The sequence below is a fragment of the Nerophis ophidion genome, linkage group LG26 (genome assembly GCF_033978795.1).
Source record: "Nerophis ophidion isolate RoL-2023_Sa linkage group LG26, RoL_Noph_v1.0, whole genome shotgun sequence".
NCBI classification, from domain to species: Eukaryota; Metazoa; Chordata; class Actinopteri; order Syngnathiformes; family Syngnathidae; genus Nerophis; species Nerophis ophidion.
The window spans coordinates 14,525,102-14,544,173 of record NC_084636.1 but is presented as its reverse complement, the minus strand read 5'-3'; the positions used below and the strand labels follow the sequence as shown (position 1 = coordinate 14,544,173).

Sequence of the window (19,072 nt, the reverse complement as noted above, 5' to 3'; positions counted from 1 at the left end):
AATCAACAATGTCCCCACAAAGTAGGATAAAAACAACTACAATATTCTTGATTGCTAAAAGAAAGTAAATGCAGGACATATCGCTCAAAGGAAGACATGAAACTGCCGCAGGAAAACACCAACCAAAGAGAAAAAGCCACCAAAATAAGAGCGCAAGACAAGAACTAAAACACTATACACAGGAAAGCAGCAAAAAACTCCAAATAAGTCAGGGCGTGATGTGACAGGTGGTGACAGTACACCTACTTGGAGACAAGAGCGATAGTTATGCATGCTTGGTTATGCTTTAAAGTCATCCAACAATTGCGACAACGACTTTTTCCTGTCAACGGAGTTTTGTTTTTTAATGATTTCTGCTGGTGGTGTATCTCCGCATTTTTTCAAAGCAAAGAATGTGCCTCGGCTCAAAAAAGGTTGAAAAACACTCTGCTAGTGGGACCCTGGTTCCATTATACACCAAAGATTTGATTCATTATTGAAATACAGTGTTTTATTTTCCTATATTTGAACACAGTGTTACTGTTCAAATTGTGTGTAATGTTACAGTGGACAAAAATATTAAATATACTTGTTAAACAAAACTTCTGCCTAGTTTTAATGAATACCTATTATGCTACAGTATTCTAATGTTGGTCATTATGGTGATACATGGTGAGCCAAGTGTTTTCTGAGGTGGTACTTGGTAAAACAAGTTTGAGAACCACTGCTCTATTTGTTTAGGAATGTATTGTACTGATGTTACTAAGGGCTTCGCCCACAGGGGTGCCTTGTAAATCAACACTTCCACCATTTCCAGAGCCGCCTTTTGGTGCGTGTCCAAAGTAGACAGTCCAAATTTGAGCAACATTCTTAAAGCCGTACCCGGGAGACCGAGGCTAACTTGCCCTTGGCTTTGTTGCTTAAGGAAATGAAGTGTCGCAATGTGAAATGAAGGAAAACATATCAGTGCTTCTAATAAGAGTAATTTGTCGATGTTTGTCACAGATTCCTCTTCATCCGGTGCCAGACGCTTTAGTGCATGAAGTTCTTAACCTGGCATTTAAGCACTTTAAACATAAAGAGGGGTAAGTAAGTGTGCATAGTAGCTCTGTATTGTTTGTGACATCAGCTGTTTTTTCGGTGCTCGTCTCTTAACGTTCCAAAATATCAAGATTTATTTTGTACTGCTCTAAAACTGCCTATTGTTTTTGTCACCGCTATTTGTAGATACTGTGGCCCCAACACAGGCAACGTGCACATCATTGCAGACTTGTATGCCGAGGTCATCGGCGTTCTCACGCAGTCCAAGTGAGTACATTTTTCGGCCTTACATGTCATGTTTTGCCTGAGCGCTCACGCCCTTACGTTTGTGCCCCTAGGTTTCAAGCGGTGAGAAAGAAATTCATCACAGAGCTCAAGGAGCAGCGGCAAAAAGAGCAGAGTCCTAACGTCGTCCAGAGCATCATCACACTCATCATGGGCATGAAGTTCTTTCGGGTGAAGATGTATCCCGTGGAGGATTTTGAGGCCTCTTTCCAGTTCATGCAGGTAGAATTACGGACGCCTATGAATGCACGTATCGCGTGGATGATAAGTTTATTTGCTAAGTCACACCAGACGTTATTTTTATTGCTTCCTCTTTGTTCGAAGCCGGTAGCCGGGGGTCGAATAGGCTCATAAAACCTGATGAATAACAGCCACAATACTTGCCAAGAAGTACGCATATGTGGCTTTATATCATTTTTGGGGAAAGAGCCATGAAGGCAGAGGTAGTTTTTCCATGAATCTCTCTGCAAAGGACTTTATTGTTGACTCATAACCACGCTAATGAAGCATGTTGTGATTTATGTTCTCAATTCATCCCATCTCACTTTCTAATGGTGGTTTTACAAGAGCCCAGGTCCGTGTTCAGCAGCTTTGTTTTACTCTTGAGATTTCAAAACATCACTAAGCCAGGTTGAATTTAACTACAGTTTGACCGCGGAAGACCTCCCAAGGTGGAGAACAATCCATACCAAACCCATGGGAACTGAATACACGTGAAATGATCAGTTCAACAATCAAACTGTTATTATAAAACCTTTTTTAACTGTTCTGCCCTTATTTTAAAATGTTTAAATGTCATACAATTGTAAAAAAAATGTGATTAAAAACAAATACATTTCTTAACTGTCATCCAAATGTAAACAGAAGGGTGGAACTTAACAAAACTAAAGTAAAGAATAAAATGTCGTACAGTGTGTACTATTTTAATGGAATTCACTCAATAATAATGCAATATAATTGATTCAGTATTAAAACAAATAATCAATGAAAAGGAGCAGAACGAGCTATGAAGCTATATGGGCCCCCTATTCCCACAATCTGTACAGTATTATAGATTAGGTATTTAACTCAGAACTATTAAGGCCATATTTAATAATAACACACAACAAGAAATGAATTAAAACACCAGTTTACTCAAAGTCATATCTTTTCATCATAATATTTGCTTTTTTTTTTTAAATACAGAAAGAGAGTTACATTTTGTTCCATGATCAATTTTGTTTCATTAGCTAAGACGCTTGATTTAAATGCATTTTCACTTGTTGCTTTTATAAATATAGATTTTTTTAAAAATTCAAAAATTTTAGTTAATTTCATGTTATAATCACTTTCTGTTTTTCAAATCTGTTTGGAATGTTGTTGAATAGATTTTTTTCAATGCGCTTTATACATTGTGTACTGTACCAGTTCATTAAATGGGAACTGCACGTTTTTGGACTTTTGCCTATTGTTCACAAACCTTATGTAAGACAAGACCACATGTTTTTCTTGTTTTAATACATTCTAAATAGTAAATACAAGCGATCAAAAGTGTGCTTACAATGTACCCTATTAAGGTCACTCTATTCTGCTTATAAAACATTCTAAAAAAATATCCAAACACTTTCATCAAAGTTTTATATACACACTGTAAGTATTTATAAATGTACCAACCAACACATTCATAATAACATATCATATTTACATATTTTAGGCATTAGGCGGCGCATTAATTTAAAAAACGCATCACAACATTTGCTTTTTCCTTCGAAAACATCACTGATTACTACTCACATCATGAGAGCCAACAAACATAATAAAACATCACTTACTGTACACGGTCTGTTGTCACTGGGATGATGACTGGGTTGTTCATATTTTCTCATTTAGATAAGAATGACTCACAATTTTACACACTTCAATGCAATATGTCAGATATGAATCAATGAATGAAATATTCCAAATAGACAAAGCTTTTTTTATTTGGCAATGCATTAACTTTGTGTAAAATAGCAATAGTTTTAGATATTTTAACCTGTTTATAATTAATATGTGATTTCCATATTATAACCACATTCTCATCAATAATAACATCTGAAAACTCATATGTTCTTTGAGTCTCAACTGCTGGGACGTACATTATATTGTCAAAAGTATTTGGCCACCCATCCAAAATGATCAGAATCAGGTGTCCTAATCACTTGGCCTGCCCACAGGTGTATAAAATGAAGTACTTAGGCATGAAGACTGTTTCTACAAACATTTGTGAAAGAATGGGCCACTCTCAGGAGCTCTGTGATTTCCAGCGTGGAACTGTCATAGGATGCCACCTGTGCAACAAATCCAGTCGTGAAATTTCCTCGGTCCTAAATATTCCAAAGTCAACTGTCGGTTTTATTATTAGAATTTTGGGAACAACAGCAACTCAGTCACGAAGTGTTAGGCCACGTAAACTGACAGAGAGGGGTCAATAGGAATTAGGATTTGGGGTTGTTTTTAGGAGTTGGGCTTGGCCCCTTGGTTCCAGTGAAATTAACTTTGAGTGCTCCAGGATACAAAACATTTTGGACAATGCCATGCTCCCAACTTTGTGGGAACTGTTTGGATCGGGCCCCTTCCTCTTCCAACATGACTGTGCACCAGTGCACAAAGCAAGGTCCATAAAGACATGGATGACAGTGTCTGGTGTGGATGAACCTGACTAGCCTGGACAGAGTCCTGACCTGAACCTGATAGAACACCTTTGGGATTAATTGGAACGGAGACTGAGAGCCAGGTTTTCTCGACCAACATCAGCGTGTGACCTCACCAATGCGCTTTTGGAAGAATTCCAATAAACACACTTTGCAACCTTGTGGACAGCCTTCCCAGAAGTGTTGAAGCTGTAATAGCTGCAAAAGGTGGACCGACATCATATTGAACCCTATGGGTTAGGAATGGGATGGCACTTCAAGTTCATATGTGAGTCAAGGCAGGTGGTCAAATACTTTTAGCAATATAGTGCATGATGAGGCATCCACACATGCTTAGTTTTGCCAGTATTCAAGGATAACCTATTAACAACAAACAATCTTTTGATTTTAATACATATGCCGTTGTTTAAAAACTACTTTACTTTGCGGCGTACATGTGTTTTTAAACTTTTACTTTGGGTAGTCGTGTTGATTTATTAGCCGTATTGTTCTTGGCAGCAGCAAGTACACACAATAATTTACATTTCCGGTTCCGTGGTCTTTAACACACTTTTCCCCTTTGCCATCACAAGTACTGTTATGTGGTAAAAAAAAAAAAAAACAGAAAATAGAGCTCTAGACTAATAACTTAGAACAGTGATTGTTAAACTTTTTCATGAGAAGCTGGACAGGACAAAAAAAATTAAAAATAAAAACATTTTCACCAAGTTCCACCTTAAAAAGAAAACTTGGCTCTCCTAGTATTGCCCACAATGGCCAACATTGAAATACAGTAGCATAGTAGGTCTACGTATTAATTAAGAACAAGGCAGAGGTTTTATTTAACAAACATACTTAATATATTTGGTCATGGTAACATTACACACAGTTTGAACAGTAACACTGTTTTGAATATAGTAAAATACAACACTGTACTTGAATCAAGTCACTCTTTGGCGTACCATTAGTCATACAGGAACAACAGTTTCAGAATCCTTGACATAGAAAATATGATTTGGACTTTTTAATTGGCTTATTGTTGCATTTTTCTGTACTAATACTGATCTTGCCGCTGATGTCTTCTCAGGAGTGTGCCCAGTACTTCCTGGAAGTCAAGGACAAAGACATAAAACATGCTCTCGCAGGCCTCTTTGTGGAGATCCTCATCCCTGTCGCCGCTGTGAGTGAAGCCAGTTCCCCCATGTTTGTTCTCCTCTCTATATACAAATGCATCTCTTCTGAGTGTAATTGTGTTATTCCCCCAGCCCCTCGGTAATAGTCTTGTCTTTTGTCCTCAGGCGGTGAAAAACGAAGTCAATGTGCCGTGCCTGAAAAACTTTGTGGAGATGCTTTACCAGACGACGTTTGACCTTAGCTCCAGAAAGAAACACTCTTTGGTCAGTCAGACTGTTTTCTCCGTGTTATTTATGCTTTTCATAGATGAAACAAACACATCCACACAAAGTAGATATGTCTTGGTTATTTATCTGATATAACTTGTATGAAGACTGATCTAATGCCCCTTTTTATATTGCACTGTACATCCTCCGCTTAAATGGCAATTGCCCTTTTTTTTTTTTTTTTAAATCAGTCACAAACTGTATATGTAAGACAAGAACACATGTCTTTTTTTATGCATTCGGCAAATAAACTCCAGCAAACGGTGGCTAACAATGCAGTTAATAGGCATTTGTTCTATTCTGCTTATGCTCTCTAAAAAACATCCAAAAACGTTTTATATACTTCCTGTATGTATGTATGTAACTTAGTTACAAGCACATCCATAATAACATGGAATATTTACATATTTTGCTCCTTATAAACATTACAGCGGCTCATTGATTTCACAGAGTGCATCACAACATTTGCTTTCAACAACAACACTACTAATAATCATACTTGCCAACCCTCCCGATTTTCCCGGGAGACTCTCAAATTTCAGTGCTCTTCCCGAAAAATCTCCCGGGGAAACCATTTCCCCGAATTTTTCCCAATTTCCATCCGGACAACAACATCGGGGGCCTTTACGGCATTGCCTTTGGCGTCCTCTACAATCTGTCGTCACGGCTTTTCTTTTTACCATGAATTGATTAACGTGGACCCCGACTTAAAGAAGTTGAAAAACTTATTCGAGTGTTACCATTTAGTGGTCAATTGTACGGAATATGTACTGAACTGTGCAATCTACTAATAAAAGTATCAATCAATCAATTCCTCCACATTCACAGCGTTCCAGCCTAGTCACATGATATATGCCGCTAATATTTACACACAAGTGAATGCAAGACATACTTGATCAACAGACATACAAATTTCAGTGCTCCTCCCGAAAAATCCCCCGGGGAAACCATTTCCCCGAATTATTCCCAATTTCCATCCGGACAACAACATCGGGGGCCTTTACGGCATTGCCTTTGGCGTCCTCTACAATCTGTCGTCACGGCTTTTCCTTTTACCATGAATTGATTAACGTGGACCCCGACTTAAACAAGTTGAAAAACGTATTCGGGTGTTACCATTTAGTGGTCAATTGTACGGAATATGTACTGAACTGTGCAATCTACTAATAAAAGTATCAATCAATCAATCAATCAATCAATCAATCAATCAATCAATTCCTCCACATTCACAGTGTTCCAGCCTAGTCACATGATATATGCAGCTATTATTCACACACAAGTGAATGCAAGACATACTTGATCAACAGACAATGTCACACTAAGGGTGGCCGTATAAACAACTTTAACACTGTTACAAATATGCGCCACGCTGTGAACCCACACCAAACAAGAAGGACAAACACATTTCGGGAGAACATCCGCACCGTAACACAACATAAACTCAACTGAACAAATACCCAGAATCCCTTGCAGCACAAACTTTTCCGGGGCTTTGCAATATACACCCCCTGCACCCCCGCTACCACCAAACCTATAAGCTATACACTCTTAGCTGTTTAGTACGAGTCGCATATAACAATTAGAATGCATAAGAAAAAGAAAAACAAATGTGTTTTTGTCTCACATAGAGATTGTGAAAGTGCAGTTCCTCTTTATCACAGCCCTTTCCAACCATATAGTCAGTGTAACGTCAGAGGACTCACAGTTGGAAGTGCCAAATATAAACACACATGCTAACATTAGCTTACCCTTGTTTTTGTGCCGTAATCTCATCTCCACAGTGTCCACTTTGCTGCAGCAATCATTTTTCTTGCTGAAAAAAAATACCCCTTTGCTCTGCCTGAACTCTCGATGCTGCAGTAATGAACTTCACAGTTTCACTTTGCTACTGCGGTCGTTGCTGCCCTCGGTCTACTCTAAAATTAAACATCCTCTTTTAGTATTTCGTTTCTGATGCACTTTTTATTTTTCAGGCCCTGTATCCCTTGGTGACATGCTTGCTGTGCGTTAGCCAGAAACAGTTCTTCCTCAACAACTGGCACATCTTCCTCCAGAATTGCCTCTCGCACCTGAAGGTAATGCTTGCACGAGCCCATTGCATAGTTTGCGCTCTGTGGAGTCTCACAAGAGTCACACAAAGACTTAAGTCTGCAGACTTAATAAGGGAGCCATACTTGGCTTGACAATGTCTAATTCAGTTTGAATCCTCATGACTCTGGTTAAAAAAACAAAAACAGCAATGACATTTTGATTGATAGAAACCAACAGCATCATTTTTTTTTTTACCAGCAGTGTTTGTCAGAAATGTGGTGGTTGACTTGATGCCACTTATTGGCAAAGTTGCCCGAGGTTGTGAACGGTGTGCTCTGTGATTCTCTGTCTGACAATCATCATGTTCTTACCCTCGCATTGTGAACCACCAGATCTGGACAGGAATAGCACTTGATAGGTTTTGCCTGATAACAGAGTCTTTGTTTGAGGGGAAAACACACGATTCCTTGCTCAAAAAAGACAACAAAAAAACTTAGTGACTGTGGCTTATGGCTGCTAAGCTAACCACAATTTGGTAAGTAAAAATTATGAGGATTTATTTTTTTACCTAGAAAATAATTTCCAAGTGCTGTTTTTACTCAGGTCTGTTTATGCCGCCTTGGAAATCAATGAAACCAGATCAAGTCTCTTCTTACCTGAGCATCTCGTGTCTTATGATTCAAACCGACCGAATCACAGTTTTCAATGACCGTCGTTTACGTTCTCCCTTCTCCCGTTTGATTGATCCTCACGAAGAGGCTTTGAACTTTTTGTGAAAATGTTTTCCTTGTGCGTCTTAGTGATGGTGGTTGCAATCGTTTTAGAGTCTCTCCTCATTGATGTTGTTCCAACATTGTGATCTTTGTAGAGTTGCTTGATTGCACAATCAGTCTCCCTGAATGCTGGTGCTGATTTTAGATTTGGGATCATCATTTTTGAGGTTGCATGATGCTACTGTTTTCATGATTTTGAACTCTAGTATTCATTTTAACCCTGTGTCATCTTAAGTTTGTATTAAAGAAAACAGCAGTACCAATATGTTACAACAAGGTCGTATGACATTTATTAGTCTTTAGTTGACAGCACTAATAATAATCCAATAACGCTCTGACATTAAGTTTGGCTTGATGCCACACATTCATTCCAAATACAAACATTGTCAGTATCTACCAATACAATGCTGTCTTTCTACTCCTTTAATAAGGCTTTTAAAAGTTGTTTTTTAGTCAGCTGAAGACCATACTACTTAATTTATTGCCACGACATTTACATACTGTAGACTAACTGACAGGGGTATTGGAATTTTGTTTACAAAACGTGACCCAAGAAATAGATCTATTTTGGGTCACAACCCCTTAGATTGGCAAACCCTTACAATGCATTCCCATACAGAAACTCTGCTTATTTTAAAGCCTGTTTAAAAAATTCATGATCATATTACATTTGTTTAATGTAATTTGAGTCAATGCTTAAATGTTTGTTGAAAATGTGACAAAAAGTTGTCATATAATGTATACATCCCAAGAACAATACAGCTTGAATTGATGTATTTGATTAGATAGAACATTTTTAGTGAATGTGGGAATCTTTGGGCAACTCACAATTCAATTTAATTGTGCTTCTTTGGGTGACTATTCAATTGAACAAAATTATTTTAATATATTATTTAGTGTATGCATTATCATAAAACCTTTTCAAAACAGGTTTTACTTGGCTGCTGACATGCGTCGTACGTGCAATTTTGGCCTAAAAACATTTTGTTTTTTTAAAAGTAAACTTTTTTTTGTTTTGTTTTTTTACAAAAATCACAGAATGTTAATCAATCTACTAAAAAAAAAAATACAGCAATTCCGACTCGAAACCAAGCCTCGCTTTACAATATTTAGGATAAAAAATGTACGCAAATATTGAAAAGACATACAAATACATTACTAAAATATATTCAACCCAAGAGTTAATACAAAAAACATTAATAGTTGTTTTAATGGTTTAAATAAAAAATAAAAAAAGGATCTTAAAACAAATTTTTGTTCTTTTGTTGTGCGGTAAATTCAGACCGCCACATATAGATTTTGCCAAAGTGGTGCCTTTGTCGTTATGATTAGCAATTAATCAGACCCCTCTCGATATTTTCCAAAATATCCTGTGAATAGACTTTTGAAAAATCTGATATGAAAGCACTTAGTGTTCTTCTTAACGAGTGCTGTCTTGGGTCCCTCCGCCTTTTAAAAATGATTTATTTTGTTTGTTAAAAAAAAAACAAAAAAAAGAAGCGACAGGATAAAATGTTTTAGTAGCTCTAAATATGTGTTTTCCATTTCATGGTTTTTACTCAAAAGGGAATAAGCGGTAGGAAATGGATGGATGGGTTTTTACTCACTTTTTCGCAAATGCACATTTGACCATGATGTCATTCGGTCATCTACCACCACACACACACACACACACACACACACACACACACACACACACGCACACACACGTATGCATGCCCCGAATCACACACACGCACACAACCCACCAGCCCCACTAATGGATTGCAGTCCTTTGGGAAACACTGATCCTTATTTGTCTAGCTTTTTTTCTTCCCAGAAAGTCAGACATTGTCATACATTAAAAATGACGGTGCCAAAAACACAGAGTATTTGGGCGGCCATTGTGTCTCCATACCAGGATGGTGAGCCATTTGTTTGTGCTGGGAAAGTAAAGACAAGGATCTTGCAAAGAACAAAAGAAACTAATTTGTCAAAAAAGAGGTCCAAATGCGGGTATTTGCTTACCATATCATTTCACTGCTACCTCCCCACAGGGTCAAAATGCATAAAAAAAGACTAGCCATGTTGAAAATCCAACATAGTGTCACACGCATTGTTCGCCTCCCTGTCACTATTTCCTTTTAACATACTTCAAATTTGTTTTCCCATGTGTGTGTGTTTCACTTATATCCATTCTATTTGTTGTTCATCTCAGTGATTGGCATGCCACACGACATCACAATTAGTTTTTACGACGAACTGCCAACATGTGGGGTTATATGTTTACGTTCCTTTTTGTTTGTAATCTGCATGTTTTAATCTCTACGTATTTAAGTCTCTATGCGTTTGTGTGTGTGCTCCACCACGCCCCCGGCCCTCCATTGTTTGCCTGCTGTCATTTTTGTTTTATCTGTTTCTTCACTTCGGGCCGCTCCAGATGCCGTCTAACAACAGCATCCGGAAGCAGATTGAGACACTGCAGGTGAGTTGCTGCTGCGTACGCTCCCTTTTGACCCGCACGCCAAAGGGTTCGTGGGACGGGTATCCCGGAGCTTCCGTATTGTAAAACTAGGGGTGTAGTTTTTGTTGAACTTGTTTGTGATTGTAGATTACCACCCGGTGTGTCATTGTTGCGAAGATGTTGTCGTGACATCTGCTTGTTGTTTTATTAGTGAATTATATTTATTAGGGCTGTGAATATTTTGGTGTCCCACGATTTGATTCAATATCGGTTCTTGGGGTCACGATTCGATAATATATCGATTTTTTTCGATTCGATTCGATTCTCGATTCAAAAACGATATTTTTCCGATTCAAAACGATTTTGTATTCATTCAATACATAGGATTTCAGCAGGATCTACCCCAGTCTGCTGACATGCTAGCAGAGTAGTAGATTAAAAAAAAAAAAGTTTTTATAATTGTAAAGGACAATGTTTTATCAACTGATTGCAATAATGTAAATTTGTTTGAACTATTAAACAAACCAAAAATACAACTTATTTTTTCTTTGTGAAAATATTGGACACAGTGTGTTGTCAAGCTTATGAGATGCGATGCAAGTGTAAGCCACTGTGACACTATTGTTCTTTTTTATTAGTTTTATAAATGTCTAATGATAATGTCAGTGAGGGATTTTTAATCACTGCTATGCTGAAATTATAATTAATATTGATACTGTTGTTGATAGTATTCATTTTTGTTTCATTACTTTTGGTTTGTTCTGTGTCTTGTTTGTGTCTCCTTTCAATCGCTCTGTTTATTGCAGATCTGAGTGTTGCTGGGTCAGATTTGGTTTTGGAATTGGATTGCATTGTTACGGTATTGCTGTGTAGTGGTTTGTTGGATTGATTTTAAAAAAAAAAAAAAAAATTAAATAATTAAAAATCGATTTAAAAATAAAAAAGAGAATCGATTCTGAATCGCACAACGTAAACAATTTGATTCGTATTCGAATCAATTTTTTCCCACACCCCTAATATTTATATAGCGCTTTCCTCTACTGACTCAACAATACGGGTTCATATAAATGTGTATACGGCACTTTTATGTTGATTAATATTGTGTGTGTTTTTTATTTCTATTGTAAATCGATTTAAAAATAAAAAAGAGAATCGATTCTGAATCGCACAACGTAAACAATTTGATTCGTATTCGAATCAATTTTTTCCCACACCCCTAATATTTATATAGCGCTTTCCTCTACTGACTCAACAATACGGGTTCATATAAATGTGTATACGGCACTTTTATGTTGATTAATATTGTGTGTGTTTTTTATTTCTATTGTTGACCCTTTTTGTTTCTATAGTGGCCTCCACTCTAATAGATGCCATGTCCGAATGAATTGCAAAGTGCATCATCCACTTAAATTAATAAATTCCATGTCTCAAATATCGTAAATGCTGTCATTACAGGGTGGGTGATTTTTTTACCTAATCCACAAAGAGAATGCGGCATGAATTGGAGAGATATATTCAAAATTTGAAATATAATTTGGAGAGCTGCTAACCCATTCTCACGCTCCCTTTGACATTTCTCAGTCTTATATTCACTACTCCGACATAATTTTTTTTTAATGATTCACACTTTTTCCTCGTGACATAGCGTAGTTAGAGTAACGGATTGATTGAGCAAAAAAAAAAACAATTCATAAATTTTTGTGCCTAAACCACGGAAGGCAGCACGCAATGTAAACCAATCATAAGGAATGTAAGGCGGGTCTTGTCGTCGTCTATCTTTCACATACACCTCAGCTCAGTGTTGCCAACTTGGCGACTTTCTCGCTGAATTTACTCTTTCCTACTCCTCTTACTGACTTATTTTTCTCAAAAGCGTTTTTAACGACAAACCCAGCAACTTTTTTTAGATGTTATATGTCCTCAGCGTACAAGCGGCAGCTAAGCCCTGTCTACTGAATGTCTGCTCTTAGACAGGTCGTACTGGAAACACATTTCGTTGTACTTCAAGTGCAATGGCAATAAAGTTCAATTCATCACTGACGCGCCAAACATAAAAACAAACTAATCGTTCATGTTAATGAGCCAGTCAAAAGATTTGGTTTGTTTGTGATAACCACAACCCTTCAGTCTGTTGTTCAAATTTGATACCCAAAGATTTAACAATGCAGAACAGATAAAAATACAAATAAACTGAAAATCAACAGAATAAAATTAATTTACAGTTCTAATCATAATTATCATTTTTTAACTCACTTTTTGGTTCTCCTACCACACAATTCCTCTCTCCTTTAACATCCATTGTAGTGAATTATGCAAATAAGGTAATGGTGTCATTACCAATTTCTAGCTGCTTTTATGACAACCAATAGCTATTTTCCTTAGTGTGGCGTTGGCAACATTGGAAGATCTAGATAAATCAGAAAAGATTGAGAACAGTGAGGATGGATATGTAGTGGTCTCATGGTTAGAGTGTCCGCCCTGAGATTGATAAGTCGTGAGTTCAAACCCCGGCCAAGTCATAACAAAGACTATAAAAATGGGACCCATTACCTCCCTACTTGGCACTCAGCATCAAGGGTTGGAATTGGGGGTTTCATCACCAAAATGATTCCCGGGCGCGGCCACAGTTGCTGCTCACTGCTTCCCTAACCTCCCAGGGGGTGAACAAGAGTATGGGTCAAAAGCAGAGGTTAATTTCACCACACCTACTGTGTGTGTGACAATCATTGGTACTTTTTAGATACAAATTGGGAACACAGATGCAGAGGATTAGACAGAAGAGCCAGCAGAGAAAACAGTGGGGAACGGGGAAGATTTCACTTTCTAATTTCTGGTTAAGACTAGCATTAGGAGGCCACAGTACAGGGAGATCTGCTGAAGATGAGGACATAATTCTTAAGGTATAAATCGACGTTAAAAAAGGTAATATTTTTTCAAACGCATAATGCCACAAAAGTCTTGTCATTTTCTGAAATTATTCAGTGATGGATTTGATAGTTTTTTTTAAACTTTTTGAATGAATTGGCATGCACTAGGGCAGTGGTTCACAACCTTTTTTCAGTGATTTACCCCCTGTGAAAACATTTTTTATTCAAGTACCCCCTAATCAGAGCAAAGCATTTTAGGTTGAAAAAAAGAGATAAAGAAGTAAAATACAGCACTATGTCACCAGTTTCTAATTTATTAAATTGTATAACAGTGCAAAATATTGCTCTTTTGTAGTGGTCTTTCTTGAACTATTTGGAAAAAAAGGTACCAGTATACAAATAACTAAAAAGTTGTTGAAAAATAAATAAGTCATTCAATTATAAACAAAGATTTCTACACATAGAAGTAATCATCAACTTAAAGTGCCCTCTTTCGGGATTGTAATAGAGATCCATCTGGATTCATGAACTTAATTCTAAACATTTTTTCACTAAAAATGAAATCTTTAACATCAATATTTATGGAACATGTCCACAAAAAATCTAGGTGTCAACACTGAATATTGCATTGTTGCAATTCTTTTCACAATTTATGAACTTACATTCATATTTGGTTGAAGTATTATTCAATAATTCAATAATAAACTATTCATTCATTCATTCAATAAATATATTTATAAAGGATTTTTTGAATTGATGCTCTTTTTAGAATATTTTTTAAAATTTTCACGTACCCCTTGGCATACCTTCAAGTACCCCCAGGGGTACGCATACCCCCATTTGAGAACCACTGCACTAGAGAGTTGGAAAAGAAGACATAGTTCTCTTTGATCACAGGTTTATTTGTGAGCAAATACATTTAACAACACAGCAACAACCGAACCGATGTTCTAATAGTAGCAAGGAGCAAACTGCTCAGCAAAATGAGTTCATGTAAACAACACGAGGGCAAGTGTTTAACACCATCAGCTAAGTTGCAATACCAACATTTTAAAATTTATGCTGAGGTAAGTAAAGATGCTGAATGCTTACTAGTAATAATACTTAAAATGTAGCTACTGCTGCCATGATGTGGACTTATCGTATTTTGCCGGGCTATGAAGCGCACCAGCTGCTACCACTAAATATCAAATTTTTTTTATTTCTTTACATATATTAGTAGCACCGGAATATAACCCACAAATATATACCAGTACAAAATATTTTGTAATTGTTTATTTACATATCTTAATTGTTTCCAAATGGTTCCTGTAACACGGCAGTAAAACGGCCGATCAAACAAAACATAGGTCATCAGGGTTTAAAGTGTTGGAAAAAAGTAGTGGCTTATAGTCCGGAAAACACTGTAAAGGAGGTTGCCCACAGCCAGAGCTGGTACGGCTTTCTTAAGCAACATAAGCAGGATGGCACACAATCCCCCTCTCGCTTGACATGCACCAATCTTACAAAGCTATGATTTTTATACTTTGTCATTTCTCAGTATGTAGCTTTTCCTGTTTTTTCCCTCCTGCGAAAGCGCCATCTCCTTCAGTTTAGTACTGTACCACAAAAGTGACTAATGCGCCACATCATTTAGTATGTCAACAAGAGTTGTGATTGCTCAAACACTGCCTGGAGGGTTTTGGCAGAGAATTGCACAGTAGACTGGAACCTCCATTCACGTAGTCAATTGGTTCTTGAACAGTGTTCGTAAATAGAAAAGTTTGTCTATTGAAGCAAATTTCCCCATGAGAAACAATGTAAACATGAGTAATAGGTTCCAGCCTCGACAAAAGTCCATATTTAAGTAAAGGTTTGTACACTTTTAATAGTGAATTTTGTGAAGTGAATTATATTTATATAGCGCCTTTCTCAAGTGACTAAAAGCACTTTACATAGTGAAACCCAATATCTAAGTTACATTTAAACCAGTGTGGGTGGCACTGGGAGAAGGTGGGCAAAGTGTCTTGCCCAAGGACACAACGGCAGTGACTAGGATGGCTGAAGCGGGAATCGAACCTGCAACCCTCAAGTTGCTGGCACGGCCACTCTACCAACCGAGCTATACCGCCCCAATAAGTGCCCTTTATATACAATATAAAGCGGTATACAGCACTGTATATCAAATAAACATAACCAGGCAGTGATGGATCAACTCTATTTAATTACAAAGGTAAAACATCAAACTGAGCAGCTGCCGTTTTCTGACGTGTGCTTAGTTTGAAACCGCAAACTTTCTTATCTTTAACAGCCAAGTTGCTACATTACTTTGGATTGAAAGACTAACCAATAAGGCAAAATTGATTTTGTTTTCTTTGTGTGAAAGCGGGAAGGCAACGTCCACAACGCTGTGGATACTTCCTGAATGTTTTAAACTAAACATCGCGTGTCCATTGCTTTCTTTGGACTCTTATTAATTGAGCTGGCTAAACTACAAAAATGCTCTACACACTGGCTCTCTTGACAGAGATGGATAAGTCCGCCCACAATGAATGCGGTGCAGGCAGAAAATGAAAGCCTGCTTGCACACAATGGGTGGATGAAACGTTCGTACACGCAGACAATGTTTGCACAACAAAGCGTATTTCTCTTCGATCCGTGGTTCGTACATCGAAACGTTTGTAAATGAAATTTCCAATTGACTACACAGAAGCTTAATTCAGGCTTCAATCAATCAATCAAAGTTCATTCATATAGCCGCTAATCACAAGTGTTTCAAAGGGCTGCACAAGCCACAACGACATCCTCGGCTCAGATCCCACATCAAGGCAACAAAAAACTCAACCCAATGGCTTCAGTGCCAATATTTTTGACCTGGTGCTAATTACAAACTTGGGTTATTTGCTGTTGTAGACGACATGCACAGTGAGAGACTGCAGTCAAAGGGGTTGTTTGCAACATTTTACACAGATGTCTGCAGGGCGCCAACTTTCCAACGTATTTTACACTCTTTCGGCTTCTCGTACATAATGACAAATGGGTATGTATATAACACATGCACGCGCATTACCTTTAGGTGTTGTTAGCTGATAGTAGCCATTTGCCTGTCATTGCATGTATATTCTATCATAACAACAAAATGACTGAAATTTTTTGTCGCTTCTATTGGACTGTTTTTGTATGTGTGCATGCGCTCAAGACGGTAAAAAATATATATATATTACATAGACTTTATAATGTGCCCAGGGACACCACCCCTCAAATCATCCAGCTCATTGCTCAGGTAGATCTGCAGTGGGATTTTCAAATAAATGTGTTCTGTTAAACCACTACCAGTAGCATAAGCTTGCTCGATTGTTCTTGTTAGATTTTTTGCTTTGAAAACTGTAGCTGTGAGGAAGTTGCAAACAGTACCTTTTAATTGATTAGATGCGTCGATAAGAGTATTTAGGACAGATGCCTTTTCCTCTGGAGCACTCTGCTGTTGAGTATCAATCAATGGTTATTTATATAGCCCTAAATCACAAGTGTCTCAAAGGGCTGCACAAGCCACAACGACATCCGCGGTACAGAGCCCACATAGGAGCAAGGAAAAACTCACAACCCAGTGGGACGTCGATGTGAATGACTATGAGAAACCTTGGAGAGGACCGCGTATGTAGGCAACCCCCCCCTCAAGGGGAGACCGGAAGTGGGTCTAACATAATATTGTGAAAGTCCAGTCCATAGTGGATCTAACATAATAGTGTAAAAGTCCAGTCCATAGTGGATCTAACATAATTGTGTAAAAGTTCAGTCCATAGTGGATCTAACATAATTGTGTGAAAGTTCAATCCATAGTGGATCTAACATAATTGTGTGAAAGTCCAGTCCATAGTGGATCTAACATAATAGTGTGAAAGTCCAGTCCATACTGGATCTAACATAATAGTGTGAAAGTCCAGTCCATAGTGGATCTAACATAATATTGTGAAAGTCCAGTCCATAGTGGATCTAACATAATAGTGTAAAAGTCCAGTCCATAGTGGATCTAACATAATTGTGTAAAAGTTCAGTCCATAGTGGATCTAACATAATTGTGTGAAAGTTCAGTCCATAGTGGATCTAACATAATTGTGTGAAAGTCCAGTCCATAGTGGATCTAACATAATAGTGTGAAAGTCCAGTCCATACTGGATCTAACATAATAGTGTGAAAGTCCAGTCCATAGTGGATCTAACATAATATTGTGAAAGTCCAGTCCATAGTGGATCTAACATAAAAGTGTGAAAGTCCAGTCCATAGTGGATCTAACATAAAAGTGTGAAAGTCCAGTACATAGTGGATCTAACATAATAGTGTGAAAGTCCAGTCCATAGTGGATCTAACATAATAGTGTGAAAGTCCAGTCCATAGTGGATCTAACATAATTGTGTGAAAATCCAGTCCATAGTGGATCTAACATAATAGTGTGAAAGTCCAGTCCATAGTGGATCTAACATAATTGTGAATTGTGTGAAAGTCCAGTCCATAGTGGATCTAACATAATTGTGAATTGTGTGAAAGTCCGGTCCATAGTGGATCAAACATAATTGTGTGAAAGTCCAGTCCATAGTGGATCTAACATAATAGTGTGAAAGTCCAGTCCATAGTGGATTTAATGTAATAGTGTGAAAGTCCAGTCCATAGTGGATCTAACATAATATTGTGAAAGTCCAGTCCATAGTGGATCTAACATAATTGTGTGAAAGTCCAGTCCATAGTGGATCTAACATAATAGTGTGAAAGTCCAGTCCACAGTGGATCTAACATAATAGTGTGAAAGTCCAGTCCACAGTGGATCTAACATAATAGTGTGAAAGTCCAGTCCATAGTGGATCTAACATAATAGTGTGAAAGTTCAGTCCATAGTGGACCTAACATAATTGTGTGAAAGTCCAGTCCATAGTGGATCTAACATAATTGTGTGAAAGTCCAGTCCATAGTGGATCTAACATAATATTGTGAAAGTCCAGTCCATAGTGGATCTAACATAATAGTGTAAAAGTCCAGTCCGTAGTGAATCCAACATAATAGTGTGAAAGTCCAGTCCATAGTGGATCTAACATAAAAGTGTGAAAGTCCAGTCCATAGTGGATCTAACATAATAGTGTGAAAGTCCAGTCCATAGTGGATCTAACATAATAGTGTGAAAGTCCAGTCCATAGTGGATCTAACATAGTTGTGTGAAAATCCAGCCCATAGTGGATCTAACATAATAGTGTGAAAGTCCAGTCCATAGTGGATCTAACATAATATTGTGAAAGTCCAGTCCATAGTGGATCTAACATAATAGTGTAAAAGTCCAGTACATAGTGGATCTAACATAATAGTGTGAAAGTCCAGTCCATAGTGGATCTAACATAATATTGTGAAAGTCCAGTCCATAGTGGATCTAACATAATAGTGTAAAAGTCCAGTACATAGTGGATCTAACATAATAGTGTGAAAGTCCAGTACATAGTGGATCTAACATAATAGTGTGAAAATCCAGTCCATAGTGGATCTAACATAATGGTGAGAGTCCAGTAAATAAACGGTCACTATATGAGCATACCTGCCAACCCCCCCAATTCTCCTGGGAGACTCCCGAATTTCTTTGCCC

The 19,072-nt window shown here is 37.6% G+C and overlaps 1 protein-coding gene across 3 annotated transcripts in view; it reads left to right on the top strand.

Moving 5' to 3' along the window:
* The window catches only part of fryl (furry homolog, like), a 165,201-nt gene that overhangs the window by 54,331 nt on the left and 91,798 nt on the right, over window positions 1-19,072 (top strand). For 2 of the 3 annotated variants that reach the window (XM_061888408.1, XM_061888406.1), the window contains exons 7-13: window positions 985-1,064; window positions 1,207-1,287; window positions 1,359-1,527; window positions 5,044-5,136; window positions 5,255-5,353; window positions 7,330-7,431; window positions 10,580-10,624. In XM_061888408.1, the coding sequence (XP_061744392.1) occupies window positions 985-1,064; window positions 1,207-1,287; window positions 1,359-1,527; window positions 5,044-5,136; window positions 5,255-5,353; window positions 7,330-7,431; window positions 10,580-10,624 (669 nt within the window). The remainder of the gene's footprint in view (window positions 1-984; window positions 1,065-1,206; window positions 1,288-1,358; window positions 1,528-5,043; window positions 5,137-5,254; window positions 5,354-7,329; window positions 7,432-10,579; window positions 10,625-19,072) is intronic. The other variant, XM_061888409.1, reaches the window with a different exon arrangement.